General features: G+C 36.2%; 1 protein-coding gene across 2 annotated transcripts in view; it reads right to left on the bottom strand.

The window, feature by feature from the left end:
- Positions 1-27469, bottom strand: part of SEMA3C (semaphorin 3C) — a 144620-nt gene that overhangs the window by 26305 nt on the left and 90846 nt on the right. For both annotated transcript variants that reach the window (XM_075208711.1, XM_075208712.1), the window contains exons 6-12: positions 25655-25745; positions 21293-21412; positions 19706-19848; positions 16727-16841; positions 15543-15612; positions 12528-12672; positions 10879-11101 (exon numbers count right to left, since the gene is read on the bottom strand). In XM_075208711.1, the coding sequence (XP_075064812.1) occupies positions 10879-11101; positions 12528-12672; positions 15543-15612; positions 16727-16841; positions 19706-19848; positions 21293-21412; positions 25655-25745 (907 nt within the window). The remainder of the gene's footprint in view (positions 1-10878; positions 11102-12527; positions 12673-15542; positions 15613-16726; positions 16842-19705; positions 19849-21292; positions 21413-25654; positions 25746-27469) is intronic.

Raw genomic sequence — 27469 nt, 5'->3', positions numbered from 1 at the left:
TCCAAAGACATATAGCAGGCAGCACACTGATCAGACTTCAGTAACTACCATAAATGGCAATGGCCCATTTCTTTGCTTTCCATTACCTAAAATATACATAGCTGTAGTAGAAATAATAAAAAAATATGTTTGTTCAGATCAACCACACACAGACAGCAATGTACAAACAAATATGCTGGAATTGGCCGCTGTATGGACTATGGATATCTCTTGTGTGATGTCCCAAAATGACTACAATGCCCAATATCAGTCCTATAACTATTGATGGGATCATTGTTGGCAATTGTAGCCGAAAGATACTTACTATGGGCCTGTATGTAGGGTCATCTTCTGATAGCACAAAGAGGCCACAGTGATTCTAATGGGAATCTGGCTGCTCAGATTGAGAGACAAAGAGCCATATGTTACCCACTCGATCACATACATGTATAGTGTGCCCTTAAGACTCATTTCTTTATTCAAGTCTATCAGTCCTCTTAACTTTCTTGTCCTGGCTCTCTCCCCCAGTTAGTACCACCCTTTATGTGTCTCCCCCTTCCCTTTAGGATGTAAGCTCTCATGAGCAGGGCCATCTTTCCTTGTGTGCTCCTTCTACTGTTCCTTCACCCTCTGTACCTCTTGGCCTGCTTCGCTAGCCCTGTTTTCCCTGTTTTATTAATCTTCGGCCTTCTTCTTGCTGATTTCTACCATCCCTTTCACTATGTGTCAGATATAATCTGATTTTGCTTTACCCTGTCACCTGTGTTTGTATATATTTGTGTATCATGTTGTGTCTTGGTTCTGTTTTCTGTATATGTAATGTACGGCGCTGCGGACCCTTTGTGGCGCCTTATAAGTCAAAGATAATAATAATAATAATAATAATAATAATAATAATAATAATAATAATAATAGCTAATTTTGACAATGATCAACTTTCTCAGACATAAGAACAATGATTATGAAATCAATAGCAATACTATACCATACAATATCCCACATCAAAATATTATTCTACTAAGCAGAATGATTAATATCAGCCTGCAAACTCACTCATAGCCATAAATGTTTCCTCTTTAAAAATCAGGGCATTGGCACAAGCATTTTGCCTGCAGGAAGCAGATACTGTCTGATGAAGTCTAAGACTATATGGGGCATATTGCTGTCAAAAGTAACGCGCCCTGTGCACGCTTATCAATATTACGTTAATAGTGTGCATTATTAACATTAATACTGTAATTTCAATGCTGCAAGCGGAAATCAGTGTTAAAATTACAGCATTAACGGTAATATGTTTAAGGCTGCGATGTTAAGGGGGGAATTGAATTCCCCACTATAGGTTTATGCAATCTTATACTCTAATTCAGTTATATAATTTCCAATTAGTAACTGTCCTGACCCTGATGCCATTGAATTCTTTATAGCAATATTCCTTCAGATATTAATATATGTTTGTAAAATTGGGGTTACCTAGTTAGAGAATAAAGTATAGATAACTGAGCCTTAAGGGTCAGGCCACAACAAACTTGGAGAATAGGAATGGTGTTAATGGTGCAATTCCTGTCTGAATGCTAAACTCGTTACTATGTGGCCTGTCCAGAAATCCTGGCCTGCCCTGTTCACTTCTCATTTGCCGGCTTCTGCACCTCACTGTAAATACTCTATCTTAGAAAGGTTTAAAACAATTTCACATTTACTGCTGTTAAAAACTCATCAGAATGTTATAATATTGATTCATTTCCATCATACCATATGTTAATATTTTACAAATTGGTGTGTGCTTAAGGCAATCTTAATTCAATATATGTAAAGTTACATTCCCATGGATTTCTCACATTCAATTAGATTTTATATTTAACTTATTTACCAAAATAAACCATTTTTATGATATTATTTCATCAATGTAATAATGCAAATGAATACAAATTCTGTTGTCTAAGTAACCACAATTGGTTCATATAGTGCAATTATAACTTTACTACTAACCAAACACACAAAAAAGGTTTACTTGTGTGTGCTATATGTTTTTCCCATACAAGACAAGACACTGATAGTGAGAGACAGTCCTGGTTAGATCCCAGCTTTGCAGAATTTCTCAGCACTAAAGGCTGATCCTAATTGGCACCAGGTGCGAAAAAAGCCACTTTACACTTTATCCAGCAACCCTTGATGGAGGCTTCCAAGCAATTATCTAACAAAGCAGTTACTACAGTGTTTGTACTTTTATAGAAAGGGAACAAAGATTCTATAGTTTGGCTTTCCATTTTGGCAGTTCTGATTATATGTTCTGCATTCAGAATTTTACATGGAAAGCAAACTAATCTCCTCTTAATTTTCTTATGACTCTCATATGTTCAAAATACTAACATGTGGTAGGTTTAAATTGTACAAAAAGGCAAGTATCTTGTAAAAGGAAAATGTAAAAAATACAGACAGAAAAAAATACAGGCTCATTAAGAGTTATGTAAAAGTAAACATCCTAAATTGTCTTTGTTGATGTCATGTGCCTGCTTTTCCAACAAAATGGAGTTGCAAACGTTTACACTCACCAGTGGAGGGAGCTGGGTGAATCGGTATGTGCCTTGCTAAATACTTGTTCAGCAAAGTAGAAGAATAAAATTTCATTTTGGCAGGACATAATTATTTTAATAGCTTGCTGGGGTGGAGTGGGTACATTTAGGGAGGTGCTTCTAATTTTACAGGTTAGCTCACAGCATTTTCCTTCCAGCATTCAGATATGATTTTTCCACCTGCCAAACTCATTGTAAAACCAGGTCTAATTGATCTTGGTTACATTTTGACATAAATTTATAGGAATGTACTTCTTTTGTAAAAGAGGCTAGGGTATAAACCATGGAAAGTATAATTTTCTATATACCGTATATACTCGAGTATAAGTCGACCCAAATATAAGCCGAGGCACCTAATTTTACCTAAAAAAACTGGGAAAACTTATTGACTCGAGTATAAGCCTAGTGTGGGAAATGCAGCAGCTACTGGCAAACAGGAGACATATGTAAGTGATGGAGGGGAACTAATATCTTACAGGTTCTGGTGGGTCCAGCAGGACATGGCAGATAGGTTGGGAAAATTGGAGTCTAAGATCTCCCTGAATATGTTAACTTAACTAACATTTTAGTTCCTGTTTTTAGCAACCATTGCTACCAGCGCCTGAAATATAAAAAAATAAGCAAATTGATGCTGTAGTGATTAAAACCTCTCTGTCATTGAATGCTGATTGGTTGTGGTGGGCTACTAAAGTTGCTGCACCTTACCAGAATCATGGAGTTTTCCTCCCCTGGGGTCTCCTCCACTGCGCTGTTGGGATCGCCCCAGTTCCATGTCTCCTCATTGCGCCAGTTAATGCCAATTACATTTGATACTATTGTTGCTGAGACCTCAAAAGTCATCAGCTTGAAGCAGTGCAATAAGTGATCAGGAGGAGGAGTTCGGCCTTTTGCTTATCTCCGCAGTGGAACGCATGCGCGTTCCACAGACAGGAAGTTCGGCATTTGGAACGCAAGTTTGCGTTCCAAATGCCAAACTTCCTGTCAGTGGAACGCGCATGCGTTCCACTGTGGAAGTTAAAAGCTGAGGGATGGGAGAACAGGAGTTCACTCGTGTATAAGCCGAGGAGGGCTTTTTTCAGCACAAAAAATGTGCTGAAAAACTCGGCTTATACACGAGTATATACGGTATTCTCATTTTTTCAATGTAGTCAGAACAGTTATAATAAAGAGGCAAAGAGATATTTGTGTTAAGTGCACCAGTACAGGAAGTCAACCATTAAACTTTCTAGTGAGGAAGCATAGATAGGGGTGGTTCTTAGTAAACATCTTAGCACATGTAGCGCATTCAATCAGCTTCCCTGAGTCAATAAATAAGGTTTATCTCTGAAAGCGCAAATGTTCCTTCATGATGTCACATGTCTATTTTCGTGCAAATAAATACGATTTAATGGGAAAGGCCATGGATATGATGGTGATGATGGCGTCTGTGCGGAGATGCTTGCATTGAGGGTGTTCCTTGATGAGTATGGACTAGGCACCTACTTTTGCACGAACAGATAAAAAAATAGGTTTTATGATTATTTAAATTAGAGGATGGGTAGAGCTTTAGGTGGAAGGTTCCTGCTTTGTGGGAGAATGTACCACATTTTTCTCCTCACAAATAGATTACATTTTTCCACTTAGGAAAGGCTTATCCTATACCTTTTCACTTTCCAGTTGCACTTTTACTTGACATCACGCAAATGAAAGCAATTCATGTCCGCACGCAAATGACACTTATGACTATCTATGACTCGATAAGTGGAACAGAGAAGGGAAGGACAGGACTAAAGTAGGCCATGTACAGTAAGGACGTTCCAGCAGAGATGCAGCTGATTCAAGTTCTGTGTTTGTCACAAGTATGTTTGGTTTCCCCCATATCTTTTACACCCACTACAGGGCAGGTGTAAATGCCAACTGATAGTGATGACTGACATGGCCTCTGAATTAAAAAGTACACATATGCGTGCCACTGGTTATCCTAGAACAACTGCATGCAACTAAGATAGACTATAAAAATGCATCGTATGTACACTTTGCATTGAAAGCATCTTTAGTTATATAATTAATGTAAACAAATAAATTAAAATTAAAATATAGAAGAGTAGTTATTTTATGATAAAATATATGTTGTATGTGTCCTGATGTTACTTTTATTGTATTTACACATGTGTGTATATTGCAATCTGTTCTGTCTGTCTACATATGGCAAGTACTGTTTAGGCAGAGCATACATCCACCCAGATTCAAATTGAAACGCATCTTGATATACGATTGGATCTGAATATATTTTTAACAACCTATTATGCTGTCACATACTCAAATACTTCCACCCACCTTCCTGTGCTTAGGGCTAGGAAAAAATGCATGACTTTACAATGACTGCTCTTGTTGATTACATGACAGACTGAGAGATGCGCTGGGTCCTCCATTTCACTGATGCCAGCAGAGTATTTGCAGCTCACATGCTGCTCAGATCAATGATGAGCTCAAAGGAAATGATGAACACAACGTGCCATTGCTCACAGCAGGTCATGTGATTAGTAGCAATAGATATCATTGTAAAGAGCACCTGCTAGGATAGTGAGATGTCTACAGTAATCAGCATGTTCTGATGCCAGAAAACACTGATTATAATAAAATAATAGTAACAGAAACGCCAATGAACATTGCCCATTGATGTATATTATATGCCAATACATTTATGTGCTAATTAAGTATATAATCGTTGAGTTGTGATATCACAACTCATTGATTATAAAATTATTATACATGTTTACACAATACACAGTTGCTAATATTATCCTCAAGGTATGTTCTATTATTACTGACAGTTCTACACCCTGTCATAGTAGAACTATTTAGAAACAGAATATGTATGTAAGTCAAAGAGAAAACAGCAACAGACATCTCCTTCCTTACTGTGAGATGGCTTCTTGTATTAAAAACCGTCACTACATAATCTATGTTTCCCACACTTTCCAGCCTGCTCCTTCTCACTTCCTATTATCTAAGTCTCATTTCATTTTAAAACCTTTATATTGTCTGTGTTTTATATAACAAAATGTTTGTAAGGGATAACGTAAGCTGTACACCTTGTTTCTTTATATGGTTATGGAATTCTGAGGAGACGTCTAATACATACTTACCAACTTTCTGTTGTTCAAATCCGGGAGCCTGCGGAGGAGGTGGGCGTAACAGGGGGCGGGGCTCCAAAATGGCCTCATTTTAGACCCGCCCCCATGATGTGATAACGCAAAACGCTTCATTTGACAGCGGGGGCGGGGCCAGATGCCGCGATTCGTTTGGGACTTAATTCTGCCCACTTCACTAGGAAGTGGGCAGAATTATCCAGATGTGGGAGATTGCCACACTCGCTCGGGAGTCCGGGAGACTCTCGCAAAATGCGGGAGTCTCCCGGACATTCCGGGAGAGTTGGCAAGTATGGTCTAATATCCTTATAATTTAACGTACAGGTTACATTATACTTTATATATAATTATGCAGTTTATTTGCTTTTAGTTTAGATTGGTTTAAATTTATCACAATTATAATTCTAACACTAGATTAGTTAGTCTAGTATAGTTAACTCTAATCTGACCCTTAAAATCGAATTATTCATTTTGGTTGACAATTTTGTTTTGTTTGTTTTTTTCTTGGAACACTAGTTAAAAAGACAAAAGAAAACATCCAGACAAGCTGCATTGCAGATGTTAGACATAGAGATAAAATACATGTACAGATATAGGTCTGCTCCTGAGTCCTTGCTGTGAAAACCATTGCGTGTGAAAGCAGCCTATTTAAAACAATGGGCTTAGCAATATATTTTCATGACAGATAGTTTGTCATCACTTGATAAATCTGTTTTAAGTAAGCATATACTAAGTTTATATAATGCTTATTTCTGTAATGTCTCTTTGTAATAGCAATCCTATAAAATTTAAACACTACAGATTAGTCCAGTCCAGAACTTTAATGTTATCCAATAAGAATTTTAATCCAGGCAGTGCAATAATGCTTTGGCATACACAGTAATAAACATACATTACATGCTATAAAGGAAAGAAATGCAGTCTGAGATGGGAAATACTCTTTTACATCATATCTCTGTCACTATAGTATATACACTATGGACCTGAGTCATTAAGGAAAGTAAGGAAAAAAAAGGAGTAAATGTTCTTTGGTACAAACCATGTTACAATGCAAGGGGTGCAAATTAGTTTATTCTTTTTAAATAAGTTAAATACTGGCTGTTTTTTCATCTAACACACAAATACTTTATAGCTTTATTTGTTCACTGAAATTTAAAGATGATCTAGGACATGCCCTACCCCAAATATAACTATATCCCAACATTTTAAATTTACCTCCCCCACCAATGCAACATGGTTTTGGCCAGGAGCAACGGTACTCCTGTTTTATGCCTTGCTCTCATTAATGACTCAGGCCCTTTAAATGTCAATTTAATGATCATCTATAACATTTGCATTACTTAGCTTTTTAAATCGTGCTTAGCTCACTACTTAAGTGTTAAAACAAAAGAGTTTTTCTATATTCCCTTTACTCACATGAGAGCTAGAAAAAACACAGCAGAAAGCACTGTATGCAAATGTGTGCTTGAGAGTCAGCCCTATACTCACTCCCGGGGGGTTGTTTCTTGTAAGTCATTTTCCTGCTTCTGCGCTTGCAAAGCATTGAAGGTGAAGGAATGCAGAGCCAAGATTACATAAGTGATAAGAATACTACTGTCCGGAGACAAAAATATTTCTATAAAGTGTGTTTTGACATTCCATCTATGAGCATATCGCCAGCTTTATCTTTTTAAGTATCCCAATAGGGAAGATTCTGGTTGTATCCCAGTCAGTACAGTTATACCACATGGCCCCAAACCATCTGAACAGAAGGTTTGGATCCACTTGGCTCTTCCCACTTTCATGATGTAAGTAGGACTTATATATACACTAAGTAGCTGCAGACATAATTAAGGTCAAACAGTGAGGGTCTACACTAGTGATGGGCAACAACCCCCCCCTTCCCCCCCCCAGCCTTCAACTGTATCCCCCAGCTCCTACCTGCTTTACTGCTACAGATTTGTTATAGCTTTTAACCCTTATTTAAAATGCCTTTGGACATGTTATTGTGTTATTATTTGTTGTTGCAGACAGGCGTCTTTTCTTTGATCAAATGTATTGCTTTAACATATTACTGAGATTGAGGGTATTGTACAACCATTTTGAAGGTTAGAGGGTAGGTCATGTGTCCCCTGAACGGTATCAGGATGCTCATTACTAGTCTACACTTAAAGGATTGCACAATCAGATTATTTTATTACGGTGAAATAAATGTTTTGGGCTAATAATGAGACATTTATCAACCTTGTGGAAGGGCGCAAACAAACCGGTATATATAACAGAGCACAGAGAATTCTAAAAGTCACCAATGCATTTTGAGGGGAAGATTATATGGTTGATTTTACAAAATATATTTTTGGGGTTAAAAACCTTGTGGTGGCACGAATGGTGTCTATTCCCAAATATGGTTGTTACCTTTACTAAAAAACAGTAACAGTCAATGGGGGGTATTCAATTGTTAGCGAGACCGCTGAAATACTCGCGCTCCAAAAATATTACCGTTAATACGGTAATATCTCGCTGAATTTCAGCTCGCAGCTCCCTCAGCTGCGAGCTGAAATCCAGCGAGTAAATTACCGTATTAACGGTATTTACACGCAATATTACCGTATTAACGGTAATATTTTTGGAGTGCGAGTATTTCAGCGGTCTCGTTAACAATTGAATACCCCCCTATGTCTGCTATTTTACTGTCATATTAACAAAATTGGCGTCAAGTGCCATTTTTGCCAGTCAGGTCATAACCCTATTCTCATAGCATGATGGAAGTTACCAGAAACGTATGTTATAACAAAGCAGTGAAAACAAAGCAGAACCTTGTCAACCACCAGGTCATTTCACATATGTTGGGGGATAATACAGCTTTCCTGTTTACCAATGTTTAATTTGTTTATCTATTATTACGTTTTCTGGCTCAATTTATAGAAACCTGGGGCCTGATTCATTAAAAAAAGTTAAGCAAAAAATTGAGTAAGTTTTTTTACTCAAGTTTTCTGGACAAAACCATGTTGCAATGCAAGAGGTGCAAATGAGTTTCATATTTTGCACATAAGAAAAATACTGGCTGTTTTTTCATGTAGCACACAAATACTTGATACCTTATTTGTACACTGAAATTTAAAGTTTATTTAGAACATGCCCTACCCCAACTAGAAACCTGCCATCACAATTTAAATTTACCTCCCCCTCCAATGCAACATACGTTTTGCTTAACTTTCCTTAATGAATCAGGCCCATTGTGAATGTTGTTTCTAACTACTATATCAGCCCAGTTTAAGTTTGATAACCGAATTTATTCAAACTGCAGAACTCTCTGTGGAATTACTATAGCAATGTAATACTGTAGTATTAAGGCTTTATCAGGGGTTCCATTATAAGCCCCAGTTTAAGAACCCATGTAAAATTCCTGATTTGCTTGAAATTTGGGATTTAGGCAAACTCCAGCTCACACAGCATGAGAACGTAGAAGAAGCCAGACTGGGTGCATGCAGAGAAGTTGGATGTGGATTATTAAGGGAGAATTGGGCGCAGCCTGGAATGGCGAGTAGCGACTATTCTGGAGCCCGAGGTTCCTCTCAGCACTTCTGGATATAGATCAATATTATTTTTACTGTATTAGTGAACATTTAGGGATAGTCATATAAAATATTACATCATAAATATATCATATAAAAGTGAAAAGCAAAGCTGAATGTAAAATTACATTTCACTGTTTTTTGTTGTCATTTATTGTATCCTATCTCAATGCCAAAGAAACTCAATTGTTTGTGCTGTCTTTAATTCTGTGTATAAACATCAATATGCTGTATTTAACAATAGAATGTGGTCTTGAAGATTACAATGTAGCATTGATATGCAAGATCAAATGCAGTAAATGGCAAAACATCAGACAGGCTTCCACTCTCTGATGTACTGAAAACTGCATATCCATTTGCAACACTATCCAAAAGTAAACTAAACTTCTACACACTGGAAACAGATGTGTTGAAGATGAGATTTTGTGCAAGCCAGCTACCTATTTGTTTAATCAAAAAAGGAACATTTGTGATGTAAAAATTAATTAATATCATGTTGTGTCCTGTTCATACTGTACATCTTATTAACAAATATAATTATAATCACCATAAATATATTCTCCTGTAGATAATACCGATGTAAAACACAAATTATGTTCAAATTTGTATAAATAGTAAACTTTAATATCATCACAAGAAAAATTGGTGTATTATATGGAGTAATGCGCCACCACTAAAAATTACCAAGGATATTAGAAGTCAATTCACAGATATGGAACCTGTATCGGTGACAATATCAAGGATGACCAAAATGTTGAGGCCTTTCAGAATTTGATTTTGCAAAAAAGTGATTTTTGTTTGCTAACCTCAACATATATGTTTGGAACCACAAAGTAGTAAAATGAGTTCAGGCCATCCAAACATGAGGTATATATAAATATACAATATAATACAAGATGACATTTTGTAGTATAATAAACAGTACATATTGGTATACAATGTAAAGGATATGCCCACTGTTAGTTCTCTAGGCAGGGGCAGGCTGGGCCTGTCCCATAGTGGGCTACTTTGGGCTGGGGCACTGAGCTACCTGCCTTTTTTCCCCTTTAAAATGTTCCTAAAAGACTGCTGAGTCTAGTCCTGCCCCCCGGGCTGAAATTTGAAAGCCCTCCCCTGCCTCTAGGTGTATTGGGCATGGTAACGATTGCACCTCCTGCTCTTCTTCTATTTATAACTGTGCCTTTAGAGTAGGTTACCATGGTATAAGTAGCCCCTTCCCAGATGAGATATATTTTTGTAAAGGGATGTGTTTTGAAGATAATATTGACTTTTACATTTTATTGTTGCAAATGCTCTGTACAAAACAAACTGATTAAACTAAGTGTGTAACTTTTTGTCACTAGTTTCCTAAAATGTAAGTATAAAAATACTCAACTTTAAATTTTCCTTACAGAAATAAATATGTACTTACAAGGCATGCAATCTCACACTTGACATTTGACTTACTCAAGTTCCACGTCTACACAGATTTCAATCATTCGAGCTGAAAGATAACTAGAATAATAATAATGATGCTATAACCATAATTGTAACTGTTATTTTTCAATACATCTTTCCCTACTTATCATACTGAATTTAGAGACAGATACAGATAATCAGATGCTCCATCTGTACAAATATTTGTATATTATTTGTTCTGCTTACCTGTCCCAAGAAACAAGACATGGTACTTCCCATCTGCGGCATGTACTCTGTCCACCACTATCTTTGTATACTTGTAGTCTGTTCCTGTTCTTATTAGAAGAGGCCTCTTATGTGCTGGATACACCGAGTTGAACATAAGTGGATGATTTCTTATAAAGGTAACAACATCATCTGGGAATTCTTTGGTTGTCAGCACCGTTGGAGTAAATGCACCTCCAGGACACTAAAAAAACAGAACATAGCTGTATATCAGCTGCATACATAATCAACATTACTATCAGTAAAGGAGTATTTTACCAGCAGATGACTTTAGTGCATTGGCTTCTACATGTCCTTATACAACATTTACTAAATACAAAGATGTATAATTACCAATCAGATTCTAGCTGTCATCTATTTAGTATATTCTACAAAATGACAGCTAGAATCTGATTGGTTGCTATAGGCAACATCTTCACTTTTTCAAACCCGCAGTTTAGTAAATATACCCCAAAGACTTTATTTTTTAGTTTCCTTTTGCACTCATCAGCAATATACAGTATAAATATCATAATAAAAATGCATTTATTTATTTTGTGGTCTCCTGGTATAAAACACAAACCTGATTTCTGGAAAGAATTGTGTCCAATACTTAGAGCTTTGACTTATACCTGGACTAGAAATCTAAACAACTGTACCTGATGACATAAATAAATAGCTGAAATGTACATATGGAAGCTAAATAGAAATACAAAGGAGAAAATGTACAAATTAATACGTTAAAGGAATCTGAAAGTGGAACCCCCATTTTAAAGCCAAATTTCAATAAAAGATTAAAAATCTGAAACGTCCACTTGACTTAACTATTTAACTAAATACCACAAATAACCATTTTAATTATTTGTTCCAGAAGTATCTCTATTAGCTGTTTTTATGTGTCTTCTACATCTCAGTTGTGTTTGCATCTTATATATATATATATATATATATATATATATACGCATATACACTATATATGAGAAGTAAAATACAGATTTTCCTGGTTAAAATAGAAGCCTATAGATAACTATTAATTTTTTTTATGACTGCTTCATCTTTTCTTGTTTACTAACAAATAATTGTGTTCTGCACTGTCTATGCATACAAATGTGAGCTCTGATCAGTTATAGAAACAGTGTAAAGGAAGTCACTTAGGGACAAGCATAATGCAGTACCGTTCCTGACAAAATGCAATATCAAAAATGTTTAAACACAAAAGTGACAACTCCTCTATACAAAACGCACATTAAAACGCTTCTTTAAAATAAGACTGCTGGAAACTTGCTACTTTTCACGTAACTGACATCCCGATAACACTTTGTTTTCTTTTTTATTCCTCCACTTCTTCTGCAGATCGTAAACCAGTTAAAATAATATGAAACCACAATGATTTTCTAAGCCAACTGGTTTTGGGCCTGCTGAGTATAGGATAAACGTTAACATTTGTGTGCTGCGGTATCACATGATTTTTATATACCCTGTGTAACTACAATAACACATACACACAAGTGCTGTATTCCTTACACCAGCTCTCATTTTACCTTTGTCTAGTGTCTAACAATTCAAATGGCTAAAACATTGTTTTATGTCATGCAGATTGTGAAACTTGACATCTCAAAGTGGTAACTTACCGTACCAGGTCTTGGGTAAGGAATCCTACCCTGATAAGGAATTAATTGGTGGTTTGGGCCTTCCTTGTGTGCAAATGGTCCATTAAACACAGTCTGAATGTCAGACATGTGGTAAACACATACTGCAGATCCTTTGAACACCGAGCTGAAAAAAATCATATATAATCATGTGTTAATAGCATTTTATAGAAATACAACTGAAAATAATAATAATAATTATAGTAACAATAATAATAGAACATCTAATATTACAACAATTTAAAAATGATTATATTTTACTATGCGTCATGCATGAAATACTTGATTGGTTGCTATGGGTTACCGCTGCTTCAGTTTTTATAAAGGCCCCCCTCTAAATCTGACATTGAACAGCACTGTAACATAAACCTTGAGCTTTAGAAAACCACACTCAAAAGAAACTTTCATTAACTACCTCATTCGGTCCGACTGACCGCTTTCCAAGAACTACTTTTTGAAATGTGCCACAAAGCTTGTGTCTGGACACAGTAGCTTACTTTTCTCTTTCTTTTCAATTGTTTCATTCACACGTTAATTCCCTCTGGGATTAAATCCACATGTTTAAAGGTTTATGTAGCAAAACCTGAAATCCTACCTACTGGCAGGCAACCAATCCTCAATTCTTAACAATTCCGTCTTTTCTCCATTTAAAACATTTTCTATTTACATTTGTTAAACTTTGGAGGCCTAGTTTCTTAAATAAACTTCATTTGAGAACAGATACTGGAAAAGCACTGCCTATTCTCCAAGCAGACATTTCTTAACGAAAATAAAAAATATTATACTTGATTTAATCTTTCAGAAAGCCCACACACAGCTTGAAACTGCTTTTAGTTGTCCTGTTATTTGCATACTACTTGATAAGCTTTCTGTACAAAGATCCAAGTACACTTAAAAATTCAACAAGGATAAAGACTAATTGAAAAAAACATTTTTGCTGCACCGTTTTCCATAACATCGCTGGCAAGTATCCATGCGGCCCTTTTAATGTCTGAACTTCTCTGTGTCTAATGACTGATGTTATTATACAGCCTCTATATGGGTTTTAAGTGCAGTTCTTGGAGGATGTACATACATTTATTTTTGTTCTCTATTAATCCATCTAAACTACAGAATTGAAGAAAGCATTTATCTGCCATGCAATTAAACTGTACATTCTAATAAGAATTTGGATTGAATGACAATTTGCTATTTTCTTCCCACTTATCTTTTTTTATAATAAATTCTAATATCAACAGACTTCTGTTCAAACTGCCAAGTTAATCTCAAAGTCGGCTGTGTTCGGAATGTAGACTATTGGCCCAGAAACATCATAATTATAGTGGACAAATGATATATGGCTTATTAAACAGTATGAGCCACCCACTGCTGAAGACACAGGCGATGTACTCAATGTTTTGGCGATGGTAAGTAAATATTCTCTTGGGATCACCACCAAAAAAAACAAAATGACAGAATCTGTGGGCCTCATTTAGAATCGGACACAATTTGCATCTAAGACGTACATGCAAGAGCAAAATTGGGAGTGTGCCGCAACTTGGTAGGGTATTATGAGTGGCATGAAATCCCAATTGCATCCCACTCGTAATACCCTACTGAGCTGCGACCAGTTCCCGCAGCTAGCTAACTACTTGCGCCACCTAATTCCTGCCGCACTTTTTCAGTCTTTTTTGACTTGTGTTTTGTCTGCGTCTTGATCCATCTAGGGTTGTTTTTGTGGGTAGATGTCCATAGTATCTAAATTATTCACGGTCATGCCTACATAACTCCACGTTCCGCCCTTTCCCTCATAATGAGACGCAAGCTGTTGCAAGTGTACACTTCGTCTGAAAAGCAGACGGAACTGTTGCTTACTGCGCATGTGCACTAGTGGAAATGTGCACAATGCACATGAAATGGACTTTGCGTCCGACTCTAAATGCGGCCCTGTGTGTTTATATAGAAATAAGAAGCACCCGTGCTCAGACAAAATTGATGGTAAGAAAAAGCTTATCTGTTGTGCTGAAAAGTATGGCATGTATACATACATAAAGTGAATTAACTTTATCATTGACTTCATTTCATTTTATTAATATTATTTTTACCATTTACATGAAATATTAAAAATCTTCCAGACAGCAGTATTTTTAATTACATTTAATATATGTGAAATTATATTAATAGAGATTTTAAAATAAGATAACTTCCTACTCTGTCCATGAGCTAAGTCCTAATTTGGTTAAGACGTTGACATAACAACTGACTGACAGGAAATACGAGTGGGTGTAATGATGTAGCCTCAATGTATGACTATTTCGGGATGTTCATTCTAGCACTATATCTCTCGGAGATATTTTCTTTGGATAGATGATATCACGTATTTCATTTTATACATTATATGTAAAAATGTGACATGGTTTATCTTGTTTGTTATAAAATAATCATGTAGTAGATACAATATGTAGTTGAGGCTGCAGTTAGCATAAAGGCCAATCCAGTAACATACTTGAGAAGGCAAAAAATATTAACTTTATTTTTTCTCCATTTTAAATTTTCTTTTTTAAATGTTTAAAAGTGAGTTGTATAACTTGTGAAAGTGTGTTAAATAGATACTAGGTGTAGCTGGTCCTCATATATTATGTGCATATGTGAAACTTTAAATAGTGAATAACCCTGGTAAACAAAATTATTTGCCAAGATCAGTCCAGCTACAACTGATCGATGATGGAAAAATTGCGAGAATCCAAACCAGTAGTAATGTACTATACTAAAAACATATTGGAAGATTTATTGCCTTTCAGAAGCAGGCATGGATATAATCTAAGTAGGCAAGTGCTAGACATGATCTTATTCTCTATATTAATACTACTATTAAAACAAAGTTACAATATTCCGTCTAGCCTTCGGTTTTGGTAAACAAATCTCCCCACTTATATTTTATGCTTCAAATGAAACACGTGTAACAATCCTTATAACGTACAAGAAATATATGTGAATTTAATGTAAAAAATATTATACCTTGAAGTTGTAAAAATGCCATATACCAGAGTAGTTCGAGGATTGTCTGCTTCCATGAGAAAAACATCCTCTATTGTAAAAGGAAAAAAAATCTTATTTAAACTTTTTGCTTTCATAATCATTAAAACTGCTTCAAGCTTCTAACAGTAGTATTAGCAGCAATACACACTGAGAGGTATATTTTCTAAACTGCAGGTTTGAAAAAGTGGAGATGTTGCCTATAGCAACCAATCAGATTCTAGCTGTCATGTTGTAGAATGCACCAAATAAATGAAAGCTAGAATCTGATTGGTTGCTATAGCCAACATCTCCACTTTTCCAAACCCACAGTTTAGTAAATCTAGCCCTTAGGGTCTGATCCAGCGTTAGGAGCAAAGAAAAAAAATGGAGCAAATATGCACCTGGACAAACCATGTTACATTAGCGGGGGAGGTAAATTTAAAAGGTGGGGACAGATTTATGGTTGGGGTAAGGCATGTCCTAGATCAACTTTAAATTTTTGTGTTAAAATAAAGCTATCAAGCATTTGTGTGCCAAATGAAAAAGCAGCCAGTATTCTCCTTGCATGCAAAAAAAATAAATACATTTGTAACCCTTGCATTGTAACATGGTTTGTCCAAGACCAAATTTACTCCCTCCTCAGCTATAACTCTGTTCCCACATTTTAAATTTACCCCCTTCCAATACAACATGGTTTTGCCAAGGTGCAAATTTTCTCCATTTTTTTTTCTTTGCTCCTATCTCATCACCAGGCCCTCAGTCTGCTCTCAGACTAAGCCATATCTCCCCGTTGTACCTCTCCATGCTTAGCCAGAACAAGGGAGGGAGAGGTGGGGCAGGGGTAGGCATAGTGCAGTAAGGGCTGCTCCCCCCTGGTGTAAGATCTGCACTGATGATGATTGTACACATTTCTGTGCACTATTCCAAGTCACATGTTCCTTAAAATATGTGGCTTGGGATACAAAGTAGAGTATGGGACACAATTTACACTTACATTGTAATTGTAAATTGCGTCCAACTCTACATGACCCCATATATGTACATTTGTATTAATATAAATATGATTATTCAATCCAATTGAAATAAAAAATGTTAAGTAGGAATCTGTGAATCGTTATTTATGCACTTTTAAAATTGTGTAAATAAGAACACATAAAATCTGCTAATCCACGTCACAATCTCACCTAATTCATCAAAATGGGTCTCAGTCCCATCATCATCCATCACTGAACATACAAGCCGTGCCTTTAAAAATGTTGTCCACTTGTTAACAAGACTTCTTTGCCCACCAATGTCATTCTAGAAAGTAAAGTGATATTAGCTCATTAGTGAAACCGTGATGGCCATATTTTTTAAGTTATTTAAGAAAACTTCATTATTTCAACATCATATGAAAAGAAATATGATATATAATAATATTATATTGATGTCTTCAGCGAAATAAAACAACTTATTTCAGCTATACTATATGACTTATTTATGCTTATTGGCTTTATCAACAGAAATCTGTATGGAGCTTGTGTGTTCTCCCGGTGTTTGCATGGGTTTGCTCCAGGTGGCCCTGTTTCCTTCCACAGTCCAAAAACAACCTGGTTATTTAATTGGCTGCTGTTTGTGTGTTTGTGTGGAAAAGAATTTAGACTGTTAGGGGCATATTCAATTGTTCCCGTTTTCTACCGCGTAAAAAATATTACCGTTATTACGGTAATACTAAGCCGGATTTCAGCTCGCAGCTCCCTGAGCCGCGAGCTGAAATCCAGCGTGAAAGGTACCGTAATAACTGTATTTACGCTCACTGTTATCGTAATGACGGTAATAGCATACTTGCCTACTTCCAGTAGGCGACATCCGGGAGAGGGGCGTGACTAGAGGGCGGGAGGGGGCAGAACACATTCAATCGCGTCATTTTGGCCCCGCCCCCTCGAGTGAAATGCCGATTATTCGAGGGGGCCAGGCCAAATGAAGCGACTCCCGGTGAATCGTGTCATTTTAGCACATTAATTTCGGGAGAAATGCCAGCTCTCTCGGGAGTCCGGGAGACTGAACCTAATTTCGGGAGTCTCCCGGACTTTCCGGGAGAGTTGGAAAGTATGGGTAATAGTGCGCGTGCCGGGTTACATTGGCCAGTAACGTCCACAATTAAATATATGCCCCTTAACCTCCAAATAAGTAGGGACTGAACAAATTCATGACATTTGCTTTGTACAGAGCATCCAACTATAAACACATTCATTAACAATATATTTAAAAGTTTAGAACATCAAAGAACAAAACATTAGCTAATTAATTCCCAACACTAAACATGCTTTCTGTATAACTATCTAATTTTTAAGAACCTCTGAGGGCAGAAGAAAGCTTCTGGGCTTTTCTGTGCCTTCTTTCCCTGCTGTTCCTAACTTTCAGTTCTTCCCAGTAAACAACCACTACTGAATCATGAGCATGCTCCCTGGAGTTCTCCAGTATAAGCTCATGCAGTGGATTCAGCAGAATATGAAGCTGTTGTTCAAAAGTTGGAGAGAAGAGTGCAAGTTTCCAGCTTTCACCAAACCATTAAAATCTATGTACAAAAAGAGGCTAACGTCTGCTTTTGTGTTCACTTCCTAATTGTTGAAATCTGGCGTTTTCCTGGAAACCAGACTTTTACAATAAACTTGTGAACTGAGCTGAGGTTTAAAGCAGTTAGACTGATGTCACATTGACTTCTTTGCACACAACATTGTTAATGAGGAAAACATGGGAGTTCTAAAGCTGTCAGAAGTATCTTTAGTGATTCAACAGATTCAATGTGAAATGTTTTTTCTGTGGCAGAAGAACACTTCAAAATGTTTATGTTGTATAATAAGTTGCATGGACCATTGTTAGAGGTGAAGCACTTGTGTCACAGAAATAGTGTTTTCCATTTACTTGATTACATTACTCAGTCCTCCCCAACACTGGGCTTTTTATACTAGCACATATTAAAAACTCTGGCTGAACTAAATGCTAAGTGCTAACATCAAACTGAATGGCGCCTGTTCAGCCACATAAATCCCAAATCCCACATTATAACTACATTTTCTGATCTATTGTCTTCAAAATTATTTTCAAATTAGGCAGAAATGCATTGGTTTGATTGCTAAATATATAATCATAATAAGCATTAAACATACTGTAGTAACTCTGGTAAACTACTGCACGGGGCAAGGTTTACTGTACAAATATAGCATAGAAATATAGTAAAACCAAAGAAATAGAATCTGAATTATGGTACTAAATGAATAATTGAGAAGGTAGCTGCTTAAGATAACAGGTAAGTAGACAATATATGACACTGTGTGTTACATTTAACAGGTGGATAAAAGAAAGCATACTGGTGTTCAGTTGCAGAAAGGTGTTCTGGCCCATCACAAGTTATTTTTCTTGTTGTCGCTTATTTATATAGCTCTCAATATCTTTTCTGATAAGACGGAAAAGGATGGCAATCATGATGATGTCATGTGAAAGTATAGTCTTGTATCTCCACCTTGACCTTGGCTATTGCAAGGTCAAGGTCATGTTTTCCCACTGCTGACCGAGCAGCCTCGTTTGTTCTTATAAATCAAGCTGCAGAGTGTTTAGTCCACTCAAACTCACTTAGCCCAATGGCATTAGAAGCATTGGTAAGGCCAGTGCTGGGCTGTTCGGCAGCCCCCCTTCCTGGGGTCAGGCCATGCATCATGAAGCCCTCTACTCCTGCACATGCTTCTAGGTATCTGATCACACAGTTTGCCTAGAGAAAGTGTATACTAAGACATATGCAGCAGCTGTTGGCTGTGTCATGTATTTCATTTCTAATAAAGTGGGATATAAGTATAGTACTTTGTGGAGATAGATATATTTTTAAATGACTGATAAAATGACTACTTCTTAACCTCATGTTTTTAGTTTTTATTTAAAAATACTCAATATTCCAGCAATGTCCATTTATGTATATGCAATTAATTTGGACATACACCAGATGGAAATAACTAGACACTGAAAGGCAGTTATGAACATATTAGAAGTAGGAGGTTGTTAACAGTGCATGCCCTTGTTCCTCTGCTCGTCGTGAGCAGGAAATGCATTTACACTGTCCAGCACAGATGTAATTATTAGATTTTATTATATTCTACGGGGCTGCAACATATGAACAAAACAGATCTTACTGGACAAACTCTTGCTATCATGGAATGGATTTGCTTGGTGCTCCCGCTGTTGTCTGTCAATCTTTCTTTCAAAAAGAAATAAACCTTTGCATCATTTGGATCAGTCCCATCTGGAAGGAGCTGTGCATCCACAAAAATTGGCTCTACAACATAAAATATTTCCTATTACAACATTCCTTAAAATAATTACTTGTTCAATTATATCCAGTGTACTTAACATTTTTTTAGTCACAAAATTAATATAGGCATAATGAATGTAGGGGGGCGTTTGCTTTGTACGTAGCCTTTTTCCCAGTTGTACTAGTATATATTCTTTGCTCTAATGGAAGAGTCACATAGGGAGAACCTTGGACGACCAGTCAAAAGTGTTGCCCCATCCCCAGGACTCTGCCATATGTAGGTCACACTGCTGTACTAAAAGTACTGAGAGCCTGGCTGATATCAGCATTTAGAGCCAGTGAGGATAAGAGTGGATAGAAGAAGTTAAATCTATTTTAATGTGTCATTTTAAAATCACACAAACTATCCATGCTGGTACAGTAAATAAACAGACAAAACATACAGATTCTTAACCAAATGCTAGGGGGAAACTGAGTACTCTGAGTACTGGTGTAGGAGAGAACAGGCATTCTGAATGGTTTTGGTAATTAGAAATGATCAGACACTGGTTAGTGCTAAACAACTATATTAACACCTAATGGCTCAGCACTTAAATGTAACACACCTATTTATCAAGTCTACCACAAGAGTGGAGAGTGCACAGAAAGCTCGGTGGAAAAGATTGTAGACTCAAGTTAGTCATCTGTAGGAATATAGTTAACAAAGTTTAACTGTAAATAAGGTTTTCATCAACTATGTGACTAATTTGTGTGCCATCCCCACCTTGACATACTACAAGAGTTACATCACCTAATTTTCCGTCAACACATATTAGACCATTTCTCTACTTCATGGAGGTAAGGGGAAGAGGTTGGAATCAGCCGTTAAATGGCCAGTTCCCAGTAATCAGTGCTTATAATGTAATTATTCAGTTTAATTTGAAGATTATATTATAATAGTATATCAGGTCATTAAGTAGGATGATAGGAACATCACTCAGTTCAATTAGAGTAAAACTAGTAGTTGAAATGTAATAACATGGACATGCTACATTTGGTATGCTACTAATCAAGTTTCAGTAGAGGTGTTACCCCATGACAAGTAATAATTATTTTGCTTCTGGGTAAGGTAACAATATTGTAACACCTTAAGGTGATCTAAAGCAGGTTAATAATGGTATGCTTGAATGATATAAAAGCATTTTTAAAACAACACAAGAAAAAGCCAGAAAGATATACAATGTATTTAAGAGTAGAACAAATACCAATAAAAGAAAGTTGTCTGAAGGTTGGTAACACCTCAAACCGTCTCTCTTTTGCCATTTGAAATGTTGAAACTTGTGCAAACACTTAAAAAACATTAAAGGTTTTACATTTAAAAATATGTTCTATTGTATGCTACTGAAAATCATATTTTAAATGTGCTAAAATATATACTAAATAAAAAAAATAATAACAATAGTAGTCTTGAACTGCATCAGAATCTTACCACTTAACCACTTTGAGTTGTGTTGATCTGTTCTCACCGCATTACGTTTTGTGAGACTGCGAAATATGGCTGAGTCAGTGCCCATAAAGTCAATATACATTCCAGAAAATAGTTCTTCATCTATAAAAAAAATGCCAAAAAATGATCTAAAAAAATACAATTACATGTGACATAATAAAACATGTGTATAAATAATGTTTCTATATTTTTTACCACATGCACAAATTTAACAATAAACACATGACTAAATATTATAAAAGTAAAAAGATTGAAAACTAAAGTATATGCAGGCATGGAACCGTTTACCCATAAACCCATGGTCCAGGGTCAAGAATAGGACAGTAGTTATCTTTAAATATAATATTGTATAATTTGATCATGGTGCTCCAACTGATAGGAAATCTCCTTGTCCTAAGCATTCAATACAATAGATCCCATACCCGTCGCCTTTCAACAGTGAATAAACCAACACATGGATTATTATATCTGCTAAAAACATTTTCTTCAAACTCATAGCAGTAACAAACACAACTACAAAAGACAACATCTTAACTCTTGCAGTCTTTCAACACTGATCACCATTTAATGCTGGTAATTTGCTTTATGACATAATAATCTTCAGTCTGCGGATATAACCTTAGGGCAAGTAGCACAGTGATTGGCCTGGGCCACGTAAGCCTATTTCCTATTAGAAAAATGCCTTATTGTTGTGTGCTATAGTTTCAGACGAAATATATCAGAACCATTCAGGATGTCATGTATAACAAGCTAAGCAGCAATTTTACTTCAGTCGGTTACATAAAAGGTGTCACTACTAATACTTTATAAATTGAGTACAATGTTGAAGTCGTTTGGCATGTTGCTCCTGCAATTAGGGCCTTTAATGGTTCTCCTGAACTTTTCTAACCATTTCTCTATCCAGGAATAATATAACATTAAGCCATCTCTACATACTAGCATAATATTACATGTCGGCAAACAGATCGGGCGTGTGTTCCAAATTCTAATTTAATCTGTTATTATTCCTTTTTAATGGCATCATTCATAAAGTTTGTTAACAATATTATACTCTGTTTACTATTCACTTATGCTTTAAGGCATTTTATTTTATTACCCTTTGACTGCTCTGTTATATTGTATACTTAACTCCCTGTAGGTTTATTAGTGGGGACGGATTGACTTGGGACACAGCAACAAAGAGGGTGTTGGAGTGTTACTTAAATGAGCAGAGCTAATTCAGTACCCTGGATTTCTATGAATACATCTCAGCCTAGAGACTCTATATGCCACAATATGGGATAATACTGTACAGTTTCCTATTACTTTTATAAGGAAGCATCAACTATTTCAGCTGATCTGACGTGTACACCAGCATGAAATATCTGTAGCCCCTTGTTTGAGTTAAACTTGGCCTTTGCTATGATACCGATTCACTTACAAATATAGACCAGGCATGATACATTTAAACAAAGTACATACCCTGGAGTGGTATACTAACCAAAGTTCTGTGAAATCAAGCTATATGGCACAAGGCACTAGAAAAACAAGACTCTAAGACATAACACCGACAGGCATTGATGATTTGTCACACTTATTGGTAGTCTAAACAAAATACAAGTGGCCGTGTCTTCTTTGAATATGGCTGGAAGAACTACAAAAATATGTCCTTAAAGATGTGTAGGTAATACGGGTGACGAGTCTGGGAGCTGGGCGCCTGATGAAAGGATGAGCATTCCAGAGACGTCTGACCACATTAGTGATGCTTGTACATCTCATTAGCCTTACTGCTGCAGCTGGGAATCTTTGATTCTCATTGTGTTGTCTCTTTTTATTGATTATTCAATAGTCATGTTTGTGCAATGCATACACTGTCTGCTGTATGTACATATGTTACAACCATTAGTCAAATGTAATTACCTACAAATGTCTTCCCCTGCAGTAGACCAACCAACATAATGTGTGTGCAGTGTAAACCACTAATGTTGAGCTAAAAAAAAAAAGCAAAACACTTTTGCATGTTATATATAAAAGTGAACAGTACCATATTGTCTTTTCTTGAATGTTGTGCTCACTCAGAAAATCATCTGAAGTTGCTCACTGCAAGATGCCATACTAATATGGCAGTCAGGTCTACATGCCAATTTACTATCTTCAATGAATAAATAAGCTGCACTGTAAGTGGAACTGTTTATGTATGCTACTGCAATACTTTAACTATAATGCCTAACTTAAAACAGGTATTGAGAGTAAAGTGTTTCTGTTACAGTACATACAATTTATAAGGTTTTTCATCTGCTATGGCTTGTATGTTGTTCACAGGAACATGAACACAGCTTGGCCCTGATTCTTTAAGGTACGAGAAACAAATGTAAATTGCGTTCTTTTTAACACGCACATTCTTATTCAACTAGGAGCGGATCAGAAGATACGTCTGTTGTTGAATACAGCTTTAGGAGCACTCTCCTCTTATAGACAATACACTGCAGGAAACATCCAATAGATTTGTAGAATATAAAGTCCCAAAAGAACTCACAGAAAAAAAAATATTCAATTAATGTCACATTTTAATAATATGGGGGCCTGATTCATTAAGGATCTTAACTTGAGAAACTTCTTATTTCAGTCTCCTGGACAAAACCATGTTACAATGTAAGGGGTGCAAATTAATATTCTGTTTTGCACATAAGTTAAATACTGACTGTTTTTTCATGTAGCACACAAATATCAACTTGAAATTTCAGTGTACAAATAGCTATCAAGTATGTGTGTGCTACATGAAAAAACAGTCAGTATTTAACTTATGTGCAAAACAGAATATTAATTTGCACCCCTTGCATTGTAACATGGTTTTGTCCAGGAGACTGAAATAAGAAGTTTCTCAAGTTAAGATCCTTAATGAATCAGGCCCATGGTCATTAATGACAAAATATTAAAAAAGAAAAGCTGTTTTTGTTTTTTGCATAAAATACATTTTTAAGATGTTGTAATGGTTTACTGTACATACAATGCATTATTACCGTTGCTCCTGAGTGTAAACACATGTTCTTTCTTGCATGCATACACAACTGTCATCACTAGTAATCAGCACTCACACCCGACCTCTAGCTGGTGCAAGTGAAACGACTGAAAAACACGCATCTTTGAGATGCCCAAAGCTTGAATAGGAAGGATATTGCTGCGTGTGAACGAGCTTGGCACGTCCTTACTGTGCACTGACTATGTGCATATGTCCATTCCCCCCCATTACGCCCATCATAAGCTGTAGTAAGAGTCCTTTATGATAGAATATGAATTGGATGTTGCTGTGTTCATTGGCATATGGTCTGGTTCTGGCCATGCGCAGAGCAATTTTACGCAAAATACAGCACGTATTGGCATTTAAGTTACTTAATAAATCAGGCCCCTTGGGTGCTTGTCAAACTACTGGTCAGATGATCCCTATGACATACTTACAATTCTCAAGGTGGTTTCAATAATTCTAGACAATGGAGGTATCTTATGTCATTCATGATGCACCCAATGTTATAACTGTGTTTGCTTTAGTGATTATCTGCAAAGTTAAACTGTTTGTAAGTATGTACACTGCGCATTTACAAAATTTTGCAGGGGAAATGCTGGGGATTCCAGCGCCAAACTTGTTTGCAAGCATTGTTCTGCTCAGGGTAAAAATTAATAACTGGTAACTTGTAATTATAAATATATTTACAACTGGTCAAAAGATTTTTGGAGCTGACAGCGAACTTACTGATATAGAACTAACAGTACTACAGACCAGTATTGAAGCTTTTAGTATTTCAGACAAACATAAATGCCTTACCTGCATAAAATAAATAATTGACCCTCCCCAACATGTTTATCATATGCTTTAGTGGTAATGAATTATTTCTGCTCACCTAGCCAGGGATTCCAGTGTTGATCGAGCACTATACAAATATTGCATGACACTAAGCTGTCAGCTCCCATCCTATGTGATTTCATAGCCTCCCTGCTACATTCATTTTAATGTACTATATATAATAAAATATTATAGTACTAGGTTCAACTAAAATGTTATATCACATGTAGTACATTTTAGTGTATTCAGGCAGCAGGAGGGTCACATGGCAAACTTGTTAAATTGTCTCAGTGCAGACATTTAGATGAGGACTGAATTGCACAATGCTTACTCGGCACTGAAATCACTGGAATGGGTAAGTAGAAATAAAAATAATAACTTGGTGGAATAATTAAGTTCTAAATGGGAAACCTCCTTTGACAAAACAGAGAAAAAAAATAAGTAATTAAATCATACCAAATGGATCATATTTTAAAATTCTGGAATGTAATAAATTGTATTTGTTTTATTAATATGTATATACTTACTGATCATAACAGACACTGTGTTTACTTTAGGGTTAAAAGAACAGCGTCCTTTTCCAGATTCATTCTTGTAATCAATTAAAAAGGTGCGGTCCTAAAGAATTGAGCAAAAACAAATTTATATAATAAGAGTTTAAATAAATAAGACAATTTCTGCACATTGCTTCCAACCGGTGACAAGGTATTGTATTATAAAATTTAGTTATACTGGAATCTGTTTGTCTATCTATCTGTCCTGATTTTTATCAGAAACAAACTTTACTATATTAAGTGACTGCAGTTTATTGCAACAAAATCTGTGAATGGAAATCCCAAGTGACTTACTGTCACTGATTGGCTACAATATATAATAGTTTCTAGCCAACAAATCTGTAGCACATGCTAGATGCTTAAATAGCCTTTTGTTCATAACATTATGAATAGCGTCTTTGATTTTTAGCGTGACTGTGCAGAAAGAATGTTTCCTGTGACCTTTCCTAACGTACATTCCTGTAGTGTCAGACATAGCCTAGTGCAGAGGGCAGATTAGTAAATGCCTCCAATGTCTTCTAAAAGAGGGAGAATTCATTACCAGGCAGTATGTGTATTTTAAAATGTAAGTTAGGTTTGGAAGACATACATGGGAGTTCAGATAGTAAAAGTTAGGTGCAACAGTACCACCTCCAAACAATCTTGATTTTTTTGGGATTGTACCAATTACATTGCAATATATATCATTTTGCATTCTATGTTTCACCATAGTATTTATTAGCGATGACCACTGATTTTCAGTGAACATTTTCTGTGTTCATAACTAAGCTCTTTCAGCACATAGTTATTTTTTTAAAATACATAGTACAGCAAATAAAAAAACAAATCATTAAGAAATGCTATATTATGTTTGTCCTGTAAACAGAACCTATCTGTCCAATAAGCAGAAATCTTAATTGATGAGTAGTCACAATATCAACATTATCAGCTATGTTGCCTGTCTGTTTTAAGGTCAGTCTATATTTATTTCTTGTTGCCCATATAGTCATCAGAATTTTTATGTAAGTATACGAACTGTTGGAATTCTGGTAATAGGTAAAATGACTACCACTGGGTGAGCACACAGATACCCCTGACCAGCTCTACTAATGCTGTTCTCACTGCAGCCAACCAGTGAGGAGGTGGAATCTGCCCCTCATCCTCAACATACAGCACTGTCATTGGCAAGAATACGGTGTCTCCATGGCCCTGGTGAGCCTAGTACAACATTTCAACTTATATTGTATATTGGTATATATTATTATATTTCAACTGTTATTGGTGTTCAATAGAGGGCGTACAGAAACTGGAGCAGCCAGCATGATATTACTTAGGAATACTGGCTGATGGGAATTAATAGAGGAGAAGTCGCCAGCATTCCAATCACAGTGCTGGCTGCTCTATGGCCCACAATTTCTTTGGCTTTGACAAATGTGGCCATTTATGTTGGGGGTGCACAAAAATGCTGAAAGTGCCTCTGGTGGCAGAAAAATCTTCTGGAAGCCACCAGTGGAAACTGCTGAACTAGTCAAAGCTGTTTGTTCCTGTCTTCCATGAGTAAAACACAAAACTTCTGTGTTTGATAAACTGTACCCAATAAATCAAAGAAAAGCTCAGTTGGATATATATATGTATATATATATATATATTTATATATATATATATATATATATATATATATATATATATATATATATATATATCTAATATATAAATGCTTAGTGGCGTCTGTATGTGAAAAAAAAAAAACAAGTTGCAGTGCCACCTGCTGGGCAGAGTTATACACTGACCTACTAAATACTTAGTGTG

This window comes from Mixophyes fleayi, chromosome 4 (genome assembly GCF_038048845.1).
Source record: "Mixophyes fleayi isolate aMixFle1 chromosome 4, aMixFle1.hap1, whole genome shotgun sequence".
Lineage (NCBI taxonomy): Eukaryota > Metazoa > Chordata > Amphibia > Anura > Limnodynastidae > Mixophyes > Mixophyes fleayi.
The sequence above is the reverse complement of the archived record's forward strand: the minus strand, read 5'-3'. Positions and strand labels throughout refer to the sequence as shown.